General features: G+C 42.0%; 1 protein-coding gene across 2 annotated transcripts in view; it reads left to right on the plus strand.

Moving 5' to 3' along the window:
- Positions 1-26,788, plus strand: part of Pcyt1a (phosphate cytidylyltransferase 1A, choline) — a 45,956-nt gene that overhangs the window by 5,532 nt on the left and 13,636 nt on the right. For both annotated transcript variants that reach the window (XM_003477110.5, XM_013160342.3), the window contains 2 exons: positions 15,703-15,829; positions 24,578-24,677. In XM_003477110.5, the coding sequence (XP_003477158.1) occupies positions 15,713-15,829; positions 24,578-24,677 (217 nt within the window). In that variant the 5' untranslated portion in view covers positions 15,703-15,712. The remainder of the gene's footprint in view (positions 1-15,702; positions 15,830-24,577; positions 24,678-26,788) is intronic.

Genomic DNA, 26,788 nt, shown 5'->3' on the forward strand with positions numbered 1-26,788 from the left:
TGGGAGGCTGAGGCAGGAGGATTGCTGTGAATTCCAGGCCAGCCTGGACTAGATAAGTTAGTTCAAGGCCAGCCTGCAGTGTATAAGACCCTGTATCCATAAATAAATAAGAAAAAATTTTGTGATATGATATACTTAACATTTACTATCTTAATCATCTTTTTATACTAGAGATAAATTTGGTTTTAAAAAATTTTTAGTACATGTTTTCAGTATATAATTACATTCATTGTGAGGAGTTGATACGTGTATACAATATACCCTAAGTCTTTTTACATCTTCTCCCCCTCTGTCTTAGTTACTTTTCTTGTTGCTGAGACAAAACACCTGACATCCGAAATTAAAGGAGAAAAGGTCTATTTAGCTTATAGTTTATAAAGGTTTTAGTCCAAGGTCAGTTGGCTCCAAGGCAGGGTGACACATGGCGGAGGAGCATCATACAGGAGAAACAGTTTATAGCTGGTCAAAGACAGGAAAAGCAAACAAATGATGAGCCTCTTTCTATCCCTTATATTTTACTTAGGGTTACACACCTTAGGGTGGGTGTAGCACTCATATCCTTAATCCTAGCCAGAACTAGGGCAAACTAATCAGTGGGCTGATGTAGCAATCACATATTTTTGATGCCAGTACCATATGCTCTAGAGTCAGCCATTTCTGAAAAGTACTCCCTATGACTACATGAAGCTTTGAGGAGATATCTAAACACAAGCTATACCACCCTCCTTCTATATCTTGGTCCCCTTCTTATTTGCAAAGGTCTATCTCCTTGTTTGCGATTATCTATTATTTGGCTCTTTATTTATACTTTGAGTCTCAGGAAATTGGTAAACTTTTTTTTTCTTTCTTTTTTTTTGGGGGGGGAAGTAGGGGGGGACAGGGTCTTGCTCTGTATTCTAGGCTAGCCTTAAACTGACTATGTAGCCTATCCTGCCTGGCCTTAAACTCTTGGTTATCCTCCTGCCTCAGCCTCTGTAGTGTTGGGATTACAGGGATGCACCACCACATTTGGCTGGTCAACTTATTCAGTAAAGGGCTGGATGGTACACATTTAATTTAATTTATTATTATTATTATTTTGGTTTATTTTGCAATATGGTCTTGCTCTCTAGTTAGGCTGACCTTGAACTCACTGTGTAGCCCAGGTTGGCCCTGAACTCAGCGATCCTCCTGCCTCACCCTCCCAAATGCTGAAATTACAGATGTGGATCATCACACCTGGTTTGGATAGTACATATTTTAGACTTTGCAGGTCACACAGTCTTTGTTGTAACTGGTCAGCTCTGCTGCTGTAGCATGGAGTAGTCAGGACAGTGCATTAATGAATGAGCATAGCTGTGTTCCAATAAAGTTTTAATTACAGGAGCTGGTAGAAGGCCCATCTAAGACCTGCTAGCTGTATTTGCTGACCCCCAACCCAGGAAGTCTGCAGATTCTTGAATCCAGCCCCTCTTCTACCCTTGGGGTAGCCATATCTTCTTGCAAGCTTCAAAGAGCTTTCCACAGTGGCCCCGAAAGGGCACTGTGACCTGTGCAAGGCCTGGCTGTACAGTGACGATAGGTCAAGGAGCACCAGACTCTGTATTAAGCACCACTGCTGGAGCAGCAGTGTGAGAAGCTCTGTGTGAGAAGTGTGCTTGCTCAGAGTTGGAACTGGGCATCATGTGCCGGGGAAAAGCCTTCAGCATGGGGTTTTACAGAGAAAGACGATGCAGGCCCAGAGGTGGGAGAAAAAGGAATGTCACCCACAGGGAAAATTCATCCCTCCTTTTTCATGGTTCCCTGTAGCAAGCAGTCAAGTCTGACTTGTAATTTTGAAATTTTGTAGCATATATATGATAGCATCTTGCTGCAGTTTTGGTGGTTAGCATAGTTTAGGAAAGAGTCCACCTGCTCTTTTGCTGTGCTTATATCAACTGGCAATAAGGAAGTAGACTCGAGGGGATGGGCTGGGACAGACAGGCGGGTGCTGACACTCAGATTTTGTTCCCTTGAGGACTTTGCTATTGACAGACACTTGGCTGGGCCTGTCCTTAGACTGCCCCCTCCCCCATTTCTACTTCTCCAGCGAAGTCTGAGGCATCTTTGGAAACAGCAAAGAACAAGGGGAGCAGTGTGTACTGGGGGTGAGTCAGCAGAAGGGATGCCGGGTTTGGGGCCTCTGGTTAGAAACATTAGGTAGATACTACTGTGTTCTGTGTCAGGAGAGCACGTTGGGGAGGGACCCAACCTCATGAGAGGCAAGGTCAAATCCTGCCAGCCCTCTGCTGTGGTCAAGTGCAGTGAGAGGCTGTGACTAAGTTAATCGGCAGCTCTGTTGTGTAACAGGTTGCGTAGTGTTGAGAGTGCAGACCCTAGAGCCAGACTTCCCAAGTTGCCATCCTGTTTTGGGTGTTCAACAAACCACACTGCATGGGCTCCCCATCTGTGTTTTACAGATAAACTTTAATGTGTAAAGATAAAGAAAGAAGTGTTTTTACTGTCTGCTAGGTATGGGAGCTCGATCGTATAATCTGGCTGTGTTTATGTATGTAATAAGGAGAGTGCTACATGCCATCCAGAGTTGTTTTTTTTATTGGTACCAGGGTCGAACTCACGACCACATGCTTGCAAGGCAGGCACTTATGCCGTTGAGCTAAATCCCCAGCCCCCCATCCAGAGTTTTGTAAGGATTAACTTATTTGATATATGTCAGCGGGTTATAAGTTACTGGCACTTAGGAAGTACCCTGTTAGCGATAATTGTTATAATCACCGGAATCTTTGGGGCAGTTATGTAAAGCTATGAATTGTGTGTTGGCAAAATGAAATGGATTTGCTCCAACTGAACACCCTAACCATTAAGAATTTTAAAAATAGGGCTGGGAATTTAGCTCAGTGGCATAAGTGCCTCCCTGGCAAGCATGAGGTCATGAGTTCAATCCCCAGTACCACAAAAAAAAAAAAGAATTTAAAAAATATTCTGTATTCCATTTTCTTACAGATAAACTGTTGTAGTCTACCTAAAGCATATTAAGGGTAGCTCTCAGCAGCGAAGGATCTAGTTATATTTGTCCTGGGATGTGTGTCTATCCTGATCAACATTTTCAATAGTGTCTTGAATGTAGACCAAATAAATAAATAAATAGGGCCATGCTTTTCAAATTCATAGATTATACAAAGTTATGATAAATAGGGGCTGGGGATTTAGCTCAGCGGCATAAGCACCTGCCTTGCAAGTAGGCAGTCGTGAGTTCGATCCCTGGTACCGATAAAAAGGAAAAAAGACAAAAAAAAAAAAAAAACAAAAAAAAAACAACAAGGTTATGATAAATAGCAAACATAATAGATGGCATTCAAGATTTGAAACTAGGGCTGGGGGCTAGCTTAGTGACACAGCTCTTGCCTATCTTGAGTTCATTCTCCTAGCACTGAAAAAAAAAGATTTGAAATTGTGTTAGTAGAGTAGGACAAGCATAAAAGACAACCAATATGAATTTATACAGCATTATCTTCAACAAAATGAAACTTTTGTTTGTTTTTGAGGCAGGGTCTCACTTTGTAGTTCAGGCTGCCTTTAAACTCATTATGTATCCAAGGCTGGCCTTGAACTCACAGCAGTCCTCTTAAAGCCTCAGCTTCCCATTTCCCTGTGTCAGCCTTCCAAGTGTTAGGATTACAGGCATGCAGAGACCCTGTCTCAAACAAACAAACAAAACCCAGAAAAACAAAACAAAACCTTTTCTGCTCTTAAAAGTATTTGAATGAATTCAGTATTAAGACAATCATTCCTCATTATTTGGAGATAGTTGAGCTTTTTTTTTTTTTTTTTTTGCCTTGTTTGTTTTAGACAAGGCCTTTTTTTTTTTTTTTTTGAGACAGGGTCTCGCTTTGCATTTCAGGCTAGCCTTGAGCTCACTTTGTAGCCTAGGCTGGTCTCGAACTCTCAACGATCCTCCTGCCTCAGCCTCCCGAGTGCTGGGATTATAGGCGTGAGCCATCACGCCCAGCAACAGGGTCTTGTTATACAATTCAGGCTAGCCTTGAGCTCATTTTTTTGCCCAGGCTGGTCTTGAACTTGCAGTCATCCTCCTGCCTCAGCCTCCCAAGTGCTGGGATTACAGGCATGTGCCACCACCATGCCCAGCTGATATTTGAGCTTTTGACCTGTAATATCCATAAAAGGAGAAAGTCTCACTGCACCATACATCTGTGTTAGGTCAATTAGAGATCATGATTTGCTACTGGGAACCTAGTTTAAGAAGACTATATAGTCAAGCATGGTTGTGTGTGCCTGTATTACCTGCAGTTACAGCACTGAAGGAAGATGAGACAGGACAATTATAAGACCTGCCAGAGGTACGCAGTGGGACCCTGTCTAAAAATAAAAAAATCTGGGAACAAATAACTTTCAGTATAGTTTTTGCAGTGGCGTGGATTGATCCTAGAACCTTGTGCGTGCTAAGCCGCTGAGCTACAGCTTGAGCCCTAAGAACTGTTGCACTAGTTTTGTGTTTACATAATGTTAGCTTTTATCAGAGTGGGCTTCTTATGATACGGTGACCCTTCTATGCCTGAAAATGTTTAAATGTACTCTTTTAGTTATTGGTTCTCAAGTGCTACAAGCAAAGCTTTTTCAGCCAAATTTCAAGGTAATTTTTTTAATATTCTGAGACTATTGATAATACTTTCAGATAGAAACATCTGAAACAGTATCTTTGTTAGATTTTAGAAAGGCTTATGTATTTGACTGCTTTTCAGCTTTGAAACACATAGCTTTTCTCTTGTCTGTTCATTTATCATCAAAATATATTATCTAGAACAAGAACTTTGAGAAAGAGAACACAGAGTACGCAGATTAGGTCCAGTTTCAGGAATTCTCCTTTGACTTTGAGATGTTTGTCCCTTTCTACTCTTGGCTTTTCTTGTGACCTGATTTCTCAAATCAGTCCTGATTGACTGTTCTCTGTAGGTTCTTTGAGCAGATGATTGTATGAAACATTTCCCCAGCAGAGTTTGCTTATAAAGCAAGCAGCGCAGCTGCAGTTTTATGGGGCAGGGAGAGGGCGATGGAATCCGACTCCCAATCTTATGTTGGGTGCAGTTGTAAATTGACCTCTCTCTGTGCTGTCACAGACACTCCTTATTATGGTCTTGTGTCTGAAGTAGGTCAGACAGTGCTGTTACTCACTTGAGCTTTTTCTGTAGCACAGCATTATCTCTAGCAAAAACCTCAGTGTAACTCAGCCCCTGTCAGATGACTCTCATTCCTAAAAAGGGTTCTCTCGTGTTTAGTTAAAATTTGGGGCTCTGTATCAACCAGAAATCCCTTTTCTACGCCTGGACATTCATAGAATCAGCATCTTCCCTATCAAAGGTGACACACATGCTGATATTTAGCATATAATTAGGAACCTTCTTGAATAGTACTAGAAATTTGGTACTAGAAATTCATTATGGCATTGTTTTATGATAACATATTAGTGTCTACTGAAGTACACTGAATAAATTTGATTCCTGTCTTGACTATTTGCTAGCTGAGTGACTTTATCTTCTTGCCTCAGTTTCCTGATCTGTAAAATAGTGACAAAAATAACACACCCATGTCAACGTTGAAAGCTTTAATACTTTTTTGGACTGGGGATTGAACCCAGGGCCTTTGCACTTAGCTGCATCCCAGACTTTTATTTTTTTTCTTTTTAGAGACAGATCTTACTAAATTGCTGAATTGCTGTCTTAGTTACATTTCTTGTTATTGAGACAAAATACCCAACACTCAAAGTTAAAGGAGGAAAGATATATTTAGCTCATAGTTTGTAGAGGTTTCAGTCCACAATTGGCTGGTTCTATGGCAAGGTGGCATGGCAGAGGAGAAACAGCTCATGGTGGGCAGCATGTAGCAAAGCAATAAGGATGACCACAGCTCTTTCTATCCTTTATAGTTTATATAGGCTACTTAGGGTAGGTGACTACACTCACACCCTTAATCCTAGCAACTGTGACCCTAGCATTGCACTGTGAATCAATTCCAGCACCACACACTCTAGATCCAACCACTTCTAAAGAAGCTCATCTATGACCCTATGAGGTTTGGAGGAGACATCTAAACGCAAGCTGTAGCACTTGTGTAGGTTGCACTCAAACTTTTTTTTTTTTTTTTAATCGGTACAGGGATCGAACTCACAACTGTGTGCTTGCAAGGCAGGTGCTTATGCCGCTAAGCTAAATCCCCAGCCCCTATACTCAAACTTTTAAACCTTCTGCCTCACCCTCCACAGTGCTGGGATTATAGGTGTGTGTTGCTCTGCCCAGCAGAAAGCTTTAATAATTTCAAAGTGCTTTTGGCATATGATTGTTATTCAAAGACAAAAAAACCAAACCAAAACAAAAAACACACCAAAACAAAACAAAAAAACAGTGATTCATTTATTTATTTATGTATTTATTTTTGGTACTAGAAATTGAACCCATCTATGCATTGAGCTGCATCCCCATTCCACTTTTTATTTTTTATTTTCTTTTAGTTGTTTTTTTTTTTTAATCGGTACCGGGGATCGAACTTACGACTGCCTGCTTGCAAGGCAGGCGCTTATGCCACTGAGCTAAATCTCTAGTCCCTATTTTTTATTTTGAGACGATCTCACTAAGCTGCAAAGTTGCTTAGGCTGAGCTGAAACTTGAGGTCCTCCTGCTTCAGTCTCTTACAATGCTGAGATTTTAGACCCAGCTAAAAGACTGATTCTTAAGTGGGATAGAGATAAGGATGGAGGAGGTGTACCATGTTTTACAACGTTTCTCCACAAGTATGTTTCCTATAGTATTAACCACTATGGTTGGACATGGTTTGAGTGCCCCCCTCAGTGGTTCATCCATTGAAATTCAGTTCCCGTTCTGAGGTATCAAGAGGGTGGAAACAAGCTGGGACTGGTGGCACAGCCTTGTGATCCCAGCACTTGGGAAACTGAGGCAGGAGGATTTTTGCAAGTTTGAGGCCAACTTGGACTACAAAGTGAGTTCAAGGCCAACCTGAACTTCATAGTGAAATGTTTCAAAAAGATAAAAATAAGAAAGAAAGACTAGCACCTGTACACACACTAACACACACACACACAAACACCCACCCATCTCCTACCTAACAAAACAGAAGAAAGCCAATCAAAACAAGACAGTGAAAGTGGTACAGAATTTCTGAACAGGATAATAGGAAATCAATAATGGCCATAATATATCTTGCTGTCTGTACAATAGTTATCCATACCATCAGACATAGCAAAGTCAAATGAAACAAAACAGAATCAAAACCTAACATTGAATGAAATAAAACAGTAAATCAGAACACAACAGAGAGGACAGTTCTGCACATTGTTGTCTTCAAAATAGTTGTTACATTACCAGATACAGGGATAAAACAAAACAGTAAAATGGAATGAAACACTGGATTTCAAAGACAAAACAGGAAATCCCCCACAACTGATACAGCACACACTGCCATCCTCCAAGTAGATGCCCTGACCAACAGCCCAGGCCTGCAGAGTCAACCAAACAATGCAAGCATGAAGCCAGTTCCTTCTGCTCAGCTGCTACCATCTCACCCTGAGTCCTCCAAGTCAGCGGGGTGGTGGTGATGGGGGGATGCTCTTCTGATCTTTCAGCCTGTACACCAACTGGCTCTTGAGAAGACGTGGTTTCTCTTCTGGCTGAGCCTCTTACCCATCAGCGTCAGAGCCTGCTTCACAGGAAGGCTTGGTTTCTCTTCTGGCTCTTTCCCTGCTATGTCATTATAATAATACCAAATGGACTGATATAGGAAATTAGTGCCACGGACTGGGAATGTCTCTGAAACTATAGCTGAAAATGAGGAGGCAGCTCTAGAGCCGTCCTGAGCACAGGTGGGAGAGTTTGGAGGTGCAGGCTAGCACGATGAATGTGGCCAGTGACCCATTGTGGCATTTGTGGTAGGGGCTCAGGAGACGAGAGGAGAGAGGAAACTACAGCTCAGAGGAGAAGAGGATTCTAGCAGAAATTGGGCCAATGGCCACACCTGATAACCCTATGGCAGAGGACTTAGCTGTGTTGTACCCATGGCCTCAGACTTCTTGGAAGATTGAAATGACGACTAGTTTATATGGTGGAAAAGATTTTAAAACAACAGAGCATCAGGGCGCAGCATGAGTATCATTGACCACTTTCACAGAGACCTGTAGAGGCTCTCTGAGAGGAAAGGAAGTAGAATGCGGAGATCTGGGGAATGTGTGCAGGCTGGCCAGGAAGGGAGCAGAGTAGAGCATGCAAGGGTGCTGAGAAGCTGCTCGCTAAGGAGCCTGACACAGGCTCACAGATGGAAAAGGCCTGAAGGCATCTCAGCAGTGTGACACTGCTCCTCCTGGACAGGCATGGAGACTTCACAGCGCAGGTGCTCAGTAGGGGCCTTGGAATGAACTTCCCTGCCTGCACCTGGAGCACTTCGTGGCTGCAGCTGTGGTTCCAGTGGCTCCAGGCACAGTTTATATCTTCCTGTGTGGAAGCCAAGCTTTCAGAGTGCAGGGATGCAAGGGGGCTGGGGCCATGGAAGCTTAGACCTAGATTGAAGGGAAGGTGGGAGAAAATTGGCCACAGGGTGGGGGGTGCCTGCAGAGGTCTGCATGAGAGTGCCTAGCACTGCCAGGGAGGCTGAGTTGCAGTGGGGACTCCAGAAAAAAGCAACCGCCAGCAGTGAGTGGTGCCTGCAGCAGAACTTCAGGCAGCACACAGAACCTGTGTCAGAGTGGCCGCGAGACCTGCAAAGAGCTTTGCTGATGTATACTCAGGATGCCAGTCTTGGACTTTAAAATTCAGTGTCTACCCTTCTGGAGTTCGGTTTTGCTATGAGCCTGTTGGGAATACTCACCCCTCCCTGACCCACCTTTTGTGTCTGGAAGTATGAGTTGTTTCTCCAGGGCTCAGAACTGGAAAGGTGTGCCATGAGCCTTGGGGGAGACCTTGCCTTTGGAGTGGTGCTGGAACTGTTTGGGCCTTGGAACAGTCCCGCAGTTCCAATGCATAGAGCAAGAGCACTATGCATTATGAGATGTGCGTGCAGTTTGATGTGTCTGCTGCCCTCTACAGGCTTACAATCACCGCTGAGCAACCATAACCAGTTTTTCCCACATAATTTCCCAGCAAACCATAAATACATAAAACCATTTGAGTCACATGTGGGGGTTTACGGTTGGACCCTGGCCCCAGGCATGCACCTCATGAATGATGATCATTTGTTTTCTTTGAGAGAAGTTTTCACTATGTAGCAGCTCAGGATAGCCTGGAACTCATGGTGATCCTCCTGCCTCAGCCTTCTGAATGCTTGGTGCATGCCACCAAGTCCAGCCTTCTGATATTATCTTTAGCAAACCAGGAAGAAATCACTTTTGCCCTAACCCCTAAAGACACCCTTCTTTTTGACTGAAATTGTGGGGATCCAACCAGTTTTGCTGCTGCCCAGGACCATGCTTCTGTCACAAGTGCCCCCATAAATTGCACTTGCAACTCCAAGTCTGTTAGCCTCTGGTCTTATGGCACCATGGGACTGCGCCTCATACATACTAGGATTGAATTGTCCCAGGACAGAAGTGGACACAACCTTGGGGGTCAGCAATGGATTGCTGTGACCTGGATGTGATTTGAGGATGTCCCCCAAGGTTTTATATGTTGGTGCTTTGGTCTTCAGTGTGGTGGCAGAGTGATGGGACCTCTGAGAAGTGAGGCCTGGAGGGAGGATGTTGGGAACTTCCTCAGAAGGACTTGGTCCATGCTCTGAAGAGGAAGAGAACTTGCTTCCTGTCTCAATGGCTTCCACCGTTAGGATGCCTCTGCACAATGTTCAACACATGGTGCTGCCAGATCTTGGACTTCCAGCCTCCAGAACTATGACCTGAAGAAACCTTTTGCTTTTTAAAGTGGCCTGTCTAAAGTGTTTCATTGTTGCAGCAAAATACTCATAGGGAAGGATTTAACATTCCCTAAAAAGGTATAAGGCCGATGACCACAGGTACTGCTACCAAATTATAACAGTAACTAATATTCATGAACACATACTGTGTGCCAGGCACCAAGCTAAGGCTTTCCTTGGATTAACTCAGATAAATCTTATTTGACAGAAGACATAAGTAAAATGTGGAGAGATTAAAGAATTTGTGCAAGTAGTGAGTGATAGAGATGAAATTCATATTTAGGTAATCTGAGTTTAGGGCCCATGTGTTTTTGAGGGAGAGTTTGAGACAGCATCTCCCTATATAGCTCAGACTGGCCTTGAACTTATATGTAACCCAAGATGGACTCAAACTCAGCAGCAATCCTCTTGCCTCAGCTTTCTCTGTGCTGGGATTACAGGCATGAGCTACCACACTCAGAGGTCTAATTTCTTAATCACTGCACTATACTGGCAGGGTAAGATGAAAGATTTCACATTTCTCAAAGTGAAGTGAATTGCTAAGAAATTCACTCAGTGCCTCCACCACTGAGGCAGAAGTGTTTATATAAAGGATGGAGAGATTTTGTTGAAGAAAGCATATATTCAACTGAAATACAGGTAGAATATTAGGTATTTATTGGAGCGGTTTGTATGTTAACAATAATAATGTTGCCTTGAATTTTTCTCTGAATTTTAGCCTTTAATAGGCATAAAAGTCTTTTGCTTTGTCCCAAGTCCCACTGTGATATTTTTAAATGTTTTCAGTTATATTGTGTAATTTTTTTCAATTTAGTGGAATAGAAACTATGTCATTGGTCTAGAGGCCTCAACTATTGCTTGACTTTAAAATATCTTTGGCTGGTGTGGTGGCACGTACCTGTAATCTCAGCACTGAGGAGGCTGAAGCAGGAAGATAGCTGTGAGTTTGAGGCCAGCCTGGGCTACATAGTGAGTTCAAGGCCAGCCTGCACTATAACGTGAGCCCTGTCTCAAAAAACACAGTTTATGTCATATAAATGTTACCTCAATGTAAAATAAAAAAGCAGCTAGAGTTGATGGGAAGGGAGAAATGGATGTCAGAGTGGCATGAGAATTATTGAGGGTGGTAGATATGGTCATTATCTTAATGTTGATGACTTCACAGGTTTATAAATGTGTAAAAAATCATAAAAACACTTTAGCTACAGTTTACTACATACCAATTATACTTCAATAAAGTGGTAAAAATGTAACCTGCATGCCTTCTTTCTCCCCCTATAGATATACACTTCTGAGAATTTCCTATAAATATGTCTTTGGGTATAAGTTTTTTTTTTTTTTTTTTTTTTTTTTCTGGAGATCAAACTCATCACCTAGTACTTGCTAGGTGCAAAGCTATATCCTCGGCCCCTAGTATAAGTTGTTTCTGTTTAGTGTGAGGGATTAGTCTGTTTTTTGTTTTTAATGTTTGTTTGTTTGGGACCAGGAATTGAACGCAAGACTATGTGCTTGCCAGGCAGGCGCTTATGCCATAGAGCTAAATCCCCAGTTCCATGTTTTATGGTTTTTTTGAGACAGGGTCTTGCTGTGTATTCCAGGCTGGCCTTGACTTACTGTGTAGGCAGTCATTCTGCCTCAGCCTTCCAAGTACCAGGATTACAGGCATGCACCACCCATGACCAGCTCAAGCATGAGGGATTTCAACTTGAGCTTATAGAAATAATTGGTTAAAACGTGATATTTATCAAGCTGAGTATGGTAATATACAACTGGAATCCCAGCAGTGTGGGAGCCTTGAGGTAGGAGGATTGCAAGGTCAAACCCAGCCTGGGCACTTTAGCAATTTGCCTTAACAACAACAACAACAACAACAACCAAAAAAAAAAAAAAAAAAAATGCTGCAGAGATGTAGCTCATTTGAAGGCTTTTGGTTCAAAACCCAGTACAAAAGGGAAAAAAAAAAGAAAAAAGAAAAAAATTTGCCCCTTGATTATAGCACCCTTAAAACTCTTTTCTATTGTGAATGAAAACTGTAAGTACTTTTAAATATAACCTGTTTGTAATGTAGAAGTGGGAGGAGCACAATTAAAAGAATTCTTTATTGCTCAAGTTGAAAGCTTATCAGGAAACCTTACAAAATCATCCAGTAGGAAAGATCTGTACAGCCGCCTGATTGTTAGTCTCTGAATCAGTTCAGTAGCCACGTCCATGTTTTTTGTTTTTTTGTTTTTTGTTTTTTTTCTGATTGGCTTTAAGGCCTTTTCTCCTGAAAGGAGCCATGACCTTTCATTCCATTGTTTAGTTAGGCCTGGCCTGCAAAAACCTCATGCTGTAGAGAAAATGCTCTTGATAAAGACAGCAGCAGTAAAGATAATGAGACAGTTTCTTTTTAAAAACCTTGGACCTCTGAGAGACTGTACAGAACATTAGTGGTAAGGACTTTAGAATTAAAGAAGACTGAATTTAAAGCCTGGTTTTCTTTCTTAGCACCAGGTGTGTGACCTCACTGATGGTTGGTTGACCCTTAATTTTTTCATTTATAAATTGGACTAATGATACTGTTTTTCAGATCATGAGGGGTTAAGAGGGTATTGTATATAAAAAGCATATCACAGAGCCTAGCATGTAGTAAATATTAAAAAATCAATAGTATTGCTGAGTGGTGACATATGCCTGTAATCCCAGCACTTGAGGCAGGAGGATCACCACAATTTGAGGCCATCCTGGGCTACATAGTGAGTTCAAGTGAGCCTAAACTACACAGCAAGGCCCTGTCTCAAAAAAGAAAAGAAATAACAGTATTAAAACTCTTACTATTATAATCTTACTTCTTGGAATACATGCAGCATGTACACTGAAAGAATTAAAAAGGAGACTAAATCAGATTCTAGGGATCCCAAGAGACAATCTCTCATGAAGGCCTGTCTGTGTAGGAAATTATAACAGTAATTCAAAATTAAACTTTTTATTTTGAAAAAAAAGATAAAGCCTATAGAAAACTGCAAGAATATATATCCCCTTTTGCTCCTCCAGGATTCATACATTGATAACATTTTGCCATATTTACTTTTTTCTTTCTTTTCCAGTGCTGAGCTACAGCTCTGCTAATGATACTGAGATATATTTGCTTCTCTCTCTCTCTCTCTCTCTCTCTCTCATTCTCTCATATGCAGGTTGGCCTTTAACTCACTATGTAACCCTGGCTGGCCTCAGACTGAGCAGTCCTCCTGTCTGAGCCTTCTGAGTGCTGCGATTACAGATGTGTGCTGCCATGCCAGGCTTTTACTTTCTTTTATGTGTAATGTTTTTCATTTATCTCTCTCTTTCTCCTCCTCTCCTTTCACCTACGGTAACTATATAGGTCATGACCCTGTATCTCAAGATATTTAACTATGTATCATCTTAAGCAAGGATAGTCTTTTGCATAATGATGTCGCTGTCAAAATCAGGAAATTTGACATCAGCTTATTATCTGATACACGTATTTAAATTTTGCTGCTATCCTAATAACTATCATTTATGGTAATTCCTTCTCCAATCTAGAATTGTGTATCTCATGAGTTACCATCTCCTTACTCTCTTTTAACCTGGAACAGTGTCTCAGTCTTTCGCTGTTTTTTATCACTTACTTGTTTTTGGAGCCTACTGGTACTTTTTAGAATCCTCTTGAATTGAGGTTTGTTTGCTTATTTCCTTGCAAATTGATGCAGTTACCTATTTTTGGCAAATAATATATCCTCACATCAGGAGGAATTATTGGTGATTTTGCTGTTACACTTTATATCTAGCTGGCTCCTCAGAGCTTCATGTCGTCATAGAAGGGGGTTAGGGGGAGATTGATTATGGTGCTTATAGCTGGTTTGCTGGGGAGAGGCAGGGTCTGGAAGGGTTTGTCTGCATTCCAGCTCCTGCCTGGTCTGTCTGCTTCCTGGCTGTCATGAGGTGAGCACTTTTCCTCTGCCATCCCCTTATGCTATGGACCCAGCCAAGTTGTGAGCCAAAAGAAACCTCTTCATTTAAGTTGCAGATGTCAGGTATTTTGTTTCAGGGATGAGAAGGTGACTAAGACATTTGCCAAGAGATTTTTTTTCTGCTATCAAGCTAATTCTTGATAGCAGATTTCTGCTATCAAGCTAATTTCTCCTTATAATTAATAAGTAATTTGCTGCATGGTTTCACCCAAGAGTTTAGAATTCTAAATGGTATTTTTACATCAAACATTTTTAGGGTGGGGCTCTGCACATGGTTTCCTCGCTTTGATTACAGGCTCCTTGAAAAAGTAGCTTGTACTTGCATTTTATTTATTTTATATGTTTATAGCGTGTACTGTGTTAATATATGTTTACATTGTGAAGTGATTAAATCCAGCTAAATAACAAATCTGTCAGCTCACACACATTTTTTTGGAGTGAAAGGCAGTTTCTGGGTGGTGTACACATTTCACTTTAGGCTTGGCTTTCTTGTTTTAAATGTCAGCCTGATACTTGGCCATGACTCATGGGGTGTCACCTTCAGTCTCCATTGTGGTCAGGTTTCGTGTATATCTTATTCTTGTGCCATGTTTGTAGTAGTTGGAGGAAAGAAGGTGAAGCGTAGTGCCTTTGTGTAGACAGCTGTCCCCTTCAGGAGTGCTTGGAGACAGTGGGCCTGCATGGAGCGCGCTCTCTAGCATTTGTCTTCCACTCTGCTTTGGGGGTTCTTCACTGGCCCATTATTTTAGGCAGAGGTTACAGTTGCGCCTAGAGTGTTCTCTATTCCCAATTTCTGGCTGATGCCTAACATTTCATCATTGTCAAGAAATTAAGCCTGGCATGGTGATGTAACAAAAAACGAAACAGTGTGCATCTGTTATCTTTAAAAAAATTACAAATAATCTAGGAGTTGGAGAGGTAGCACAAGCCAGCATCTAAACTGGAAGTGTTAAATAGTCCAAACTTTCCTGTGACAGCTAATTGATAGAAGCTCTTTATTAAGTGAGATAATAGAAATGAGTTTTCGGTGAGGGAAACAATCCTGGGTGGAGGTTTTAAAGCTGAGCACTCTGGAGAAGCTTGAGATGCTAAGATTCTGAAAGAGAAAGGGGAAATTGGTGCTGAAAAAAGAAGGGCGACACATTTGCAAGGTACAGTCTGCCAATTGCTTCCATAGAGCTAACTCTGGTGAAGTGGCTTCTGAAATCTGGAGGGTATTTAGGGTTCAGAAATCCATGCTTTTGTTAAACCAGATCTTGGTAGTAGACATCTGGTTAAAAACTCCTCTGTTCTGGTCGTACCCTCACATTGCCTTGCACCTGCCATACCTCCAGGTGTCCCAGCAATGCTGAGAGGGCTGGTGGCAAAGCCTATCAGGTGGAGCATCCCTAATGTCCCCAGAAAGCTTCAGATTTCAGAGCATTTTGGATTTCAAATTTTCCTAAGGATGCTCAACTGGTAAAGCCTGCAAATATTCCAAATCCAAAAGACTGAAATTGGACACTTCTGGTCCCAAGTATTTCAGATAAAGATCCTCAGCCTGATAGTTATTTTTCTCAACCACATTATTCTAATCTTTTACATACAGTCAAGATGTGAAATCGACAGTATGAGGCTTGCAGTGTTAGGAGGAAACTGTTCTGAGGTTGGGATTAATGGAGACCGTCATTCTGTAGAGGCATTTCAGGGTTGCTGCAGCAGCCTGTGTCTGAGGAGACTTCGTTGTTATTGCCGCACACCATGGGCTCATCTTGGTGAAATGTGAGCTGTGGAATGGAATGTTTTGCTGAATGTATTAACACCTCCAAATCCCACTCTCTCTGACCAGTTAAAAGAAGATGGATGCACAGAGTTCAGCCAGAGTCAACTCAAGGAAGAGGAGGAAAGAGGCCCTCGGACCAAATGGGGCAACAGAGGAAGATGGGATTCCTTCCAAAATGCAGCGCTGTGCAATGGTGAGGAAAGATGGGGTTTCTTCATGCACCCTTAACCTCGCAGGGGAGAGGGAAACAGGTGTAACAGATGTTGTGTCTCTTCTTAAATAATGGGGAGAATACTAAGTGTGAAGAGGGAAGGTATTTCACAGTTTTTGGAAGTACCATGCTCTTTTACCAGATTATCACTCCAGACCAGGTGTAGTAGCTTGACATGGTTTTTTGTTGTTGTTGTTGTTGTTTTTTGTGTTTTTGATACCAGGGATTGAACTCACAACCTTATGCTTGCTAGGCAGGTGCTTGTACTGCTGAGCTAAATCCCCGGCCCCATTTTTTTTTTGAGACAAAGTCTTGCTAATTAGTCCAGGCTGGCCTCAAACTTGTAGCCTCCTAAGTGCTGAGATTAATCTCACCCAGATTTGACATTAGAATTGGGAAAAGAATGTTAGGAAAGTTTGGGTGCTGCATGTAGATCGAGTTAAAGGTTAAATTTATTCAAAGAAGCTACAAAAATAGGGTCTAAGGCAGTGCTCTTATCTTCCCATTGTATCTTGATTTTGTCTTACAATCTATTCTCCTCATATCATTTTCCTCTCTATTGCTTTTTTTTTTTTTTTAAGCACCAGGGATTGAACTCATGACTATGCTTGCAAGGCAGGCACTTATGCTCCCTAGCTAAATCCCCGGATCTCCCTCCTATTACTGGCTGTAATCTTAGATGAGAAGATCTTCCCAAAACATTATGCACCTTTATCTCTGCAATATTATTGTCGTATTTCCTAACTGCTTCTAAGCCTCAGATAAAAGATCCCATTCCAGGCTGCCTCCCCTGTCTCAGCTTGATACCTCTTTTTAAGCTTCCTCTAATAAACATATCAGACTGGCTGTGGTAGGATACACCTGTAATCCAACACTCAAGAGGCTGAGGCAGGAGGATGTTAAGAGTTGAAGGCCAGGGGCTGGGGATTTAGTTCAGCGGCATAAGCGCCTGCCTTGCAAGTAGGCAGTTGTGAATTCTATCCCCAGTACCGATAAAAAGGAAAAAGACAAAAAAAAAAAAAAAAAAAGAGATGAAGGCCAGCCTGATCTACGTAGTGGCACTCTATCTCAAACAACCAAAACCAGCTGGACATGGTGGCGCTTGCCTGTAATCCCAGCACTTGGAAGGATTGTGGTGAGTCTGAGGCCAGCCTGGGCTACATAGTGAGTTCAAGGCTAACCTGAATTACAGAGTGAGACCCATCTCAAACACATAAAAAGAGTTGTTCCAAACCAAAACTTCATCTTGAGCAAAAGAAGCAGCTGTACTGCACTCATAGGAGGCATCCACCTGAGGTGTAATAGCAGTGGAATTGGTAGGGATGAGTGTATTTGTTTCCCACTGCTCTGTAACAAATGACAGCAAATAGCACATTAGAGTTGTGGCGATCAGAAGTTGGAAGTGTGTCTCAGAGAACTAAAATCAAGGTGTTGGCTGGGCTGGAAGTCCTAAGGAAGAATCCGGTTCCTTGGTCTTCTTGTCTGCTCAGGGTGCCAGTGGCAGTTGCACCACTCTGGCTGCTGCTGTTTAGGCACATTTTCTTTTTTAAATTTTTTTTTTTTTTTTTTTTTTGTCTTTTTCTTTTTTTATCGGTACCAGGGATCGAACTCGCGACTGCCTGCTTGCAAGGCAGGCGCTTATGCCGCTGAGCTAAATCCCCAGCCCCTAGGCACATTTTCTGATGTTGACTCTCCCACCTCCTCTTGTTACTCACAAGGTGGCTTGTGATTACTCTGGGCACACTCAGATCACCTGGGAGCCCACCTGCTGCAGAATCCTCTGCAGAGCCCTTTTTAGCCACAAAAGGCCACATACCATAGATTGCTGGGAATAGGGTACAAACATCTTTTGGGAACCATCATCCTACATGCCACAGCAAGAGAGGTTGGAAAATGGCCCAACAGTCAACGGGCACAGTTGACTCTGAAAAAGTGGCTAAGAGAAATCAAGTTAAAGAGCTGGTGGTGGGCACTCGGGGTTCAGTCACTTTGCTTCGTATATTCATGTAAAATCAGGTCTGTGGCTTACTGTCTCTGCCACATTCCTCCCCAGTATGTACTGGCTATTAAGCAAATGTTCGAGTCACTCAACAGGTGGGTCTGCATTTAGAGAGGAGGAGGATCGGCTAAATCAACCTGTCTGTTATTTCCACTCTACACTCTACTTTCTACCTCTGAATCCTTTTTAACTCTATAGCAAAAGTAAACAAGATATTTTACTCCTTTTCTAACAGCTTTGTTGAAATATAATTGCCATTTTATTATCTTCCCTTCCAACACAGCAACTCAGTAGATCTTAGTGTTTTCACAGATTTGTGCAGCTATTACCAAAACTGATTTTATTTTTTATTTTATAATTTTATTTTAGAGACGAGCTTGCTGTGCAGTTCAGGTCATCATTGAACTCACTATGTAGCCCAGGCTGGCCTTGAAAATATGCTACCATACCCTGCTGTGATGGACGTTAGAGTACTTCTGTCACCCCAGAAGCTGAGTACCTCTAAGCAGTCCCAACCACCCCCCCTTCTCCAGCTTCCTGAAACCACCTATCTTCCTGTGTGTGGCTTTGCTTATTCTAGACCTGACATACAAATTGTACCATACAGTATGTGGGCTGCTTTCACTGAGCATGGTTTCAAGGTTCATCTGCGGTATAGCATGCATCATTGTGGCATTTCTTTTCAGTGCTGAGTGATATCTCTTTATATATCTGATGCTGCATTTTTTTTTCCATTTGCCATCTGCTGTGCGATTGCGTCAACAAAGTTTTATTGCGTGCCTGTCACTGCCAGCATGGAAGGAGGTGCTGGGGTACAGAGATAAGCAGGGCCTTGCCTTTAAGAGACAGAGCCCATGGCAGAGCTCCACAGCTCAGGCTCTGTAGCTGTAGAAGAGTGCTTTCCATGCAAGTGGAAAGGACCACCCAGTGGCGGGTAGCTAGGTTGGTAGATCAGGGTGAAGTAGACAGAAGAATTAGGAAAAAAAAAGGAATAACTTTATGCCATTCGTCTTGTAAGTGTAACGAGTTTACTGATTACATGTTTTTAAAGGACAATCAAATGGCTTCCAAGGCATGGGGACATAGTTCCATAGTAGGGCACTCACTTAGCATGCTTAGGGCTCTAGGTTTGATCCTACACTGCAAAAAAAAAAAAGATCAAAAAGTATTTTCACAAAGTAAGACATTTGGGGGCTGGAGGTTTAGTTCAGCGGCATAAGCGCCTGCCTTGTAAGGAGGCAGTCGTGAGTTCGATCCCCGGTACCGATAAAAAGGAAAAAGACAAAAAAAAAAAAAAAAAGTAAGATATTTGGCCTGTCTTAATATTCATCATGTGTGTAACTGAGTCACAAAATGCCTGAACTATGAAGAAAGCTGTCTGCAGTTCTGATTATGGCTAAGTGGGTCCCAGCGTCTCCAACATGTATTAGAGTTGAGAAAGTAACCTTGCTCTCAAGCTCATGGACAAATAGGTAAAAGAGACAGGAACAAATAATGTGCAGTATGAGAAGTGCCAAATGAAATGAAATTAAAAGTACTGTTTTAGGCTGTTTAGAGAAGCAAGAGATTGACTTGGGCCAGAGGGTGGGGCAGTGGATATTTGTTTGTTTAGTTTGCAACAGACTGGTTTTGAACTCACTATATAGGCCAAGCTGGCCTTGAATTTTGTAGTTCCTACCTCTGCTTGCTGAGTGCTGGGATTACAGGCCTGCACCACCATGTCTGGCTGGGGATAGTGTTTTGGCAAGCTTCACCGAGATTATTTCTGATCTGAACTTTGAAGGATAAGTAAGAAGTCAAAAAGTGGTCCCAAGGGATAGAGCACATATTCAGAAGGGTGAGATAGTACCGTGTCCTGCAGATTCCAAGTCATATTGCTGGGGTTCAGAATCAGGGTCTGTGATAGGAGGAAGGCAAGGGCGCAATGGGGAATGACCTTGTATGCTGTGCTGAGGAATCCGGGCTTGGTCCTCTAGGTGAGGGTCAGAGTTATGGTTTAGGAAGATCATCCTGATTGCTTCAGAGCAGTTGGGTTAAACAGGACAGGTGAGAGCTAGAAAGACTCATTGTTGTAATGGCCCAGGGTGGAGGTAATGGGGGCTTCAACTATGATAGAAACGGTAAAGGTTCTTAAAAGGTAAGCTAGACAATTCTTGGTGATTAAGGGGATGTAGAGCCTGTGAAATATTAAGCATGACTCCTAGGTATCAGCCTGAAGTATATGGAATGCTTCTCTTTGAAATAAAACAGAAGAGGGAAAATAGGTTTAGGAGGAGGAGAAGCTTAATTTAGTGCACGTTCACTTTAAAAGGCCTTATGGAGATACCAAAATAGCCATTGTATAGATTGGCTCATTGTTTATACTTATTGAAATGATGGTGCAAGTTGGAGACTATTACTTTTTTTTTGTTTAGCTTTTTTTTTGTAGGACTGGGGATTGAACTCAGAACTATCATAGTGGCCACTTCATCAGCCCTGTTTATTTTTTTGAGACAGCATCTTGCTAAGATGCTCCAGCTGGGTTCAAACTTTGACCCTCCTGCCTCAGCTCCCCAGAGTAGTGGGATTCCAGGTGTGCTGCATGTGCCTGGCTATATTTGTTTTTAGGAACAGATGCACTGGGCATGGTGGGACACATCTGTAATCCCAGCAGGAGGCTTGCCTTGAGTTTGAGGCCCACCTGGGTTATATGTTGAGCCAAAGGCCAACCTGAAAGACATAGTAAGACTTTGTCTCAAAAACAAAACAGAAACAGAAACAAAAACGCCCAGGAAATGGAATTTTTTGCTCACCTCATCCCCTCTTTCTCATGTCATACGTTACAGTATGCCTTTCGACTCTATAGCCTTTTCTCCTGAAAGAATTTGGACTACAGGAGGACGACCCATTACTGCTTGTGCAGAATGTCTAGGTAAAAGGGAAATGTCTCTTTGTGGCGTTTAGAAACTTTCTGCTAAAAATATTCGAGAATCGTTGGGGAACAGAAAAAGTGTAGGAAGTTAATGTCAAGTTCTAGGTTCGCTTTACTTGTGTTGTTTCCATTGCCCTGTTAGTGTGAATACTAGAATTTCTTTTCCTGAGATTTTAGGAATGAAGAGTTAACATGTGCAAACAGGAAAAATTATGATGGAAGTAGTATTGCATTCAGAACATTCGTAATTTGAAGAATGCTCATTATCATTATTAGTTTTTGGTTTTGATTTTATTTTTTGAGACAGGGTCTTGCTATGTAGCCCAGGTTGGCCTTGACCTTACAGCAATTTTCCTGCCTCAGCCTTCCAAGTGCTGGGATTATATATAGTTTGTGCAGCACCATACGCAGGTAGTTATAATTTTTAGGTGCATCAATTTTGAATGAATACAATTTAGATAATTGTGTTGGTATGCTGAAATCTATGTTAGATTTATTGAGGGCCTGCTATATGTGAAACATTGTACTAGTTACTTTGCAGATATTTTATATACTCACAGTAAATTTGTAGGGCAAGAAATTATCTTCTTTTTTTTTTTTTTTAGTTTTTAATATTTTGTATTTTAAAAATTAATATTATTGGGCCAGGGATTTAGCTCAGGGGCATAAGTGCCTGCCTTGTAACCGTGATCGTGAGTTTGATCTCTGGTACCAAAAAAAATATATATTATTATTATTATTTACAGTTCTGGAGCTCTTAGCTACCTCCTTAGCCCCCTTTTAACTTTTATTATGAGACAGGGTCTCATTAAGTTGCTCAGGCTAGGCTTGAATTTGTGATCTTTTTGCCTCAGCCTCCCAGATAGTTGGTATTACAGGTTCTGGCTACTGTGCTTGATTTTGTCTTCCATTCTTAGAAGACAAAACAATAGCTTTAGAAGCCAGCTGCGACTTCACAGCTGTTCAACTGGAAGGTAGATCTAAGTTTTTCAAATTGTAAATCTGTATCCTTTCCTGTCTGTGTCACCACCGGATAGGCAAGGCTTGACTTCAATACTGTAGGATTCCCTTGAAGTCAAAGAGGAGGAGAAGAGTTTCAGTTGCGCACAGGAAAGATATATCATTTCCTGCTTGTATGCCACTCAGCATCCAGAGGCACTGTTCTCTGAGACAGCCCTAGGAAGATAAGATTCTGCTAACCTCTTGTAACTATGGAGCCTTGGTTTCATTCTCTCTGCCCAAGGAAATCGAGGCAGCATAAACCCAGCAGGAGCAATGACCTCATTTGGTCCTTGCTGGGAATATGCGTGGCATAGGAGGAAGATGGCAGAAACAGTTATGGGAGACAAGATGCTTAGAACAGCTTTTAAAGTTGAAATAAACTTCACATAATAACATAATGGTCACCATTTTAACTATTTTGTAGGTTTTTGTTTTTTAATAAGATCTCACTGTGTAATTCAGGCTGGTCTTGAACTTTCCTTGTAGTCTAGGCTTAAGTATTCAGATCAGTGGTTTATTGTATACTCACAGTATCTTGTAATGATTATCTAATTTTAAAACATTTCATCATCTCCAGGAGAAATTCCCATGATTCCGCTGTTACTCTCCTTGACCACCAGGCAACCACTTTTCTCCACTCTGTGGGTTCATTCTGAATGTCTCAAATGAAAGGGAATGTAACCTTTCATGGCTATGTGTCTGGCTTTTTAGTTTAGCAGGATTTGTTTTGTTTTGTTTTGTTTTGTGATACTTGGATTGAGCCTGGGGGTTGATACATGCTAGGCATGTACTCTGTTACTGAGTTACATCCCCAGCCTTTTTTATTTTGTTTATTTTTACTTTGAGACATGGTCTCACTAAATTCTCCAGGCTGGCCTTAAACTTGCAATCCTCTTGCCTCAACCTCTCCTGAGTAGCTGGGATTACAGTCATGTGCTTTGTAATATTTGTAATATTACAAATAGGCTATTGTAGTATTTTTTAAAGTCTTAAAGGTGTAGGTAGTAGCCTGCATCAGTACTTTGTTCTTTTTTCTTAGGTGAATAATTTTCCACACATGGACATACCATTTTGTTCATTCATTCATTCAGAAGAAATTTGAGCTATTTCTATATTTTGTCTATTGTGGATAATGCTGCTATGGACACTTTTGTGTATAAGTTGCTTTTTTTTTTTTTTTTTTTGAGACAGGATCTCACTATATAGTACAAGTTGGCCTTTAAACTCACTTATGTAACCCAAGGGCAACTGCGATCCTCCTGCTTCAGCCTCCTGAGTGCTGGGACTATAGGCACAAGCCACCATACCCAGCCTTATAAGTTGCTCTCTACAGAATACACAGTTTCAGTTTTCTTGAGTATATACCGACGTCCAGTGTCTAGGTCACACATTTCTGTGTTAAACATCTAGAGGAACAGCTTTGCACAGCTGTGCACTGTCTTCCATTTCTAATGGCAGTGTATGAAGCTTCCAAGTCCTCCATATCCTTGCCAAGTGTTTTGCTCATCTTTTTGTAGCATCTCTGTGTGTGGGAAATGCCTGTTCACTGTTTTCCTGATAACTGGTGTGAGCACCCTTTTGCTGCACTCGCTGGCCATTCCTAAGTCTTCTCTGGGGAGATGGCGGCCTCCCTTTGCCGCCTCCTTTCCCTTCCATCCATCAGGCCCTAAGCCTAGATCCTTTGCTGTTTCTGTGCTGAATGTGATGTTCAGCAGTGGCATTCATCAGTGCAATGCCCTCGCAGATTTATTTTTAATACTTTCATTCCAGCCTCGCCAAAGGTAAATTCCTTTCCTCCGGAAATAGTGCTGTGAAAGGTGAGAGCACCAGACGGAAGTTTCTACATCCTCCCTCTTTCATCCAGCGTTAGTCCTGTATTTCCTTCCTGCCTCTTGCTGTTAGAAAACTGTTTCTGGGACAGGCATCCTCCCCCACCTTTCTCGAGCCATTTCCTACCTTTTATCCAGACTCGTGCTTCCAAATTATCTGTTCTTCTTTCTCTGGCATTTTAATTACTTGGGCTTCTTTCCCTCATCTTTTAGACATGCACAGATCTCAGCTGTGAAAAACTCCCAGTTGATCCTGCTGTCCTGGCTGGGGACCTCTCTGTTTTTCTCATTCCCTTTATGGTCACACATTTTTAATGAGAAATTATGATTAATCTATTAGTGCCCCCCTTGTTTGATCCCAGGGCCTCACACTGAACTACCTCCCAGCCCTTTTTTATCATTTGAGGCAGGTTCTCACTAAATTGCCCAGGCTAGAATTCTGCTTCATCTTCCCACAGTGCTGAGATTACAGTCATGAGCCACACACCTAGCTAAGCCATTTATTATTCATGCCATGATCTACCCATATATATATAGAGAGAGACAGACAGACAGAGAGAGAGAATTTACAGATAGATAGATGGTTTATTTACCCACTTTGAAAAAGGTTGCACCTTTAACTTATCATTTTGGAAAACTTTTGTGTGTGTGCGTGCACACACATGCGTGTGTTACAAGGCATTGAATGCAGAACCTTTACATTGAGCTGTATCTCCAGTTTTTGGGGGGTTTTATTTTGGAGACAAGCTGAGACCTGTGGGCCAGTGCTTGCAGTCCTTCCACTTCACCCTCCAAGTACCAGGATTACAGCGATGAGCCACCCTACCTGGTGTGAGTACTGCGGCACCCCGCTTCATGTTATCACATTTTAGAGAAATTTTAGTCACAAGATACTGAATAACTGATTTTTCTTTAAAGCTTCATGCTGAAGTATTTCAGTGTGTACCACTGAATTTAACTTTCTCTTCCTTCACCTTTTTCTTTTCAAGGGCTTACGGGAACCAGCTCCTTTTTCTGATGAAATCGAGGTTGACTTTAGTAAGCCCTATGTCAGAGTAACTCTGGAAGAAGCCAACAGAGGAACTCCTTGTAAGTAAACACCTACTTCATTATTTTGTTGTTTTACTGTAGTTTTAGCATTCCATTGTATTAATCAAATGCCTGCTCTTTATCTACTTCCATCAATCAGCTTACTTGGGAAGGCAGGTGAAGGTTAGCTATGTTTCACCTGATACTCTGTTTGGAGGAGGAACTATCTATACTCTAGAAAGTTATTTTTCCTCTTCCTCATACACCTATTCTCTGAGCTGTCATCACAGCTATGAGATCAGTGAAGTGAAAACAGTAAGGCACTAGTCCAGCTGGTTATGATCTAGCAGGTATTTATTTGAGGTGGTTGGCACTGAATCCAGGACTTCATGCCCTGTACCCTTCTGAGCTACACCATAGCCTCATGATCTTGTCTGTTTTTTTATGAAGATCCGAATAATATCATTCTGTCACAGTTTTTATACCCCCCCAAATTATCCCCATAGTCACCCCTGATTGCATTAATTGGCCATGATATTGACAGAGGACAAGAATATCCCCACGAGAAAGATGCTTATTACTTCATTTTGTTTTTGCTGGTACTAAGTTTCCAGATATATTTATTTTTTATTTCCTGTGAGACAGGGTCTTGCTGTGTAGTACAGGCTAGCCTTGAGTTCACTGTGTAGCCCAGGCAGATCTCAAACTCACAGCAAACCTCCTGAGTGCTGGAGTTACAGGTGTGTGCTGTCACACCTGACTATAGATTTTTTTTTAAAGACTTGTTTGTGATTTTCAGTGCCCATACTCTATTTGTATGATTCATGTATGCCCTTATTCATTAATAGTTTAGACCACAGAAATTGTATGTATTGTGACTATGCTTCCCCATTAGAGCAGCTGGTCTTAGGGATCACCAAAATGAAACTCCCATGAGCATTTTGCAGGGGGCAGTACTGCGAATTGAACTCAGGACCTTGTGCTTCCAGGTAGGCACTTATGCTGCTGATCTATATCCCCAGTCCAAGCATTTTTTTTTTAAATGAATACAAAGTCCTTTGACAACTGTTCTTTCCTGTAAATTCTGTAGTTCTCTCTCTCTCTCAATCCTTTTTCAGTTTTCAAATACTATGATAAATAGACTCTCTACTCTGTAAATGCGGAGCTGGACTTAGAATTAGAGGCTGTTACAGCCACAGGTATATATACATTTCCAATATATGTACTATATATTTGGGATGACTTTTAGATTGTTTCTTAGTGATGTTCGATATGGCCGTTAAGGCTGAGGAGTAGTAAAACGTGAATAAAAATGATGCCAGGTGGTGTCAGGCCAGGGCTCCCAGCTGCCTTTGTCTGTGTCTGGGGTGTGGATTAGAGTTTGAGGCTCCTCAGGAGGAGAGGCTGGTTCCAGAGACTGCCTTCCTGTTGCAGAAGTGTTTAGCAATAGCACGAGTTGATTGTCGCCTTCTGACTCATGACATGACCTTTGAATTTGGCTCCCTTACTTGAGTAATAGAAAAGCTGCGGGGGGCGGGGTAAAATGAAAACAGGGGCAGAGGCCATGGACATGAAGTGGTGGAATGGTCAGGGCAGATTGCAGAATGCCAGCAGCAGCGCAGGGTTCATGTTCGCGTGTGACGGTGGAGCCTGTTGGAGGCCAGAACTTCCTGCACACTAAGGACACGTCAGAATTAGTTCCTCACTCGGGTCCAGTCATGACGGTCAGCTGCCTATCCTTTTACTGACTCACCCGCACACCCTTCGTGTCCATAGACTGGAAATAGGCGCAGAGGGCTGGGGCGTGGTTCAGAGGTGGGCTGCACACTGAGCGTCTTCGAGGCCTGGGTTCAGTCCCTTTGCTGACATGGAAAATGTGTGCTGTGTTACCAGGTTTTGAAGCTTATAATTAATAAGCACTGGGCTGGGGATGTAGCTCAGCAGCACAGTGCCAGCCTGGCAAGTGCGAGGTCCTGAGTTTGATTTCCAGTACTGAAACAAAACAAAACAAAACAAAACAGCACTAACTTAAATGATTAAAATTTTAGGATGGGGCCAGGGATTTAGCTCAGCAGCATAAGCACCTGCCTTGCAAGTGTGCAGTGGTGAGTTCAATCTCCGGTACCAAAAAAATAAAAAAATAAAATAAAAATTTTAGGATAGTTGTATAA

The sequence above is a fragment of the Cavia porcellus genome, unplaced genomic scaffold (assembly GCF_034190915.1).
Source record: "Cavia porcellus strain 051 isolate PalLab524CR breed Dunkin Hartley unplaced genomic scaffold, mCavPor4.1 scaffold_14, whole genome shotgun sequence".
Taxonomy (NCBI): domain Eukaryota; kingdom Metazoa; phylum Chordata; class Mammalia; order Rodentia; family Caviidae; genus Cavia; species Cavia porcellus.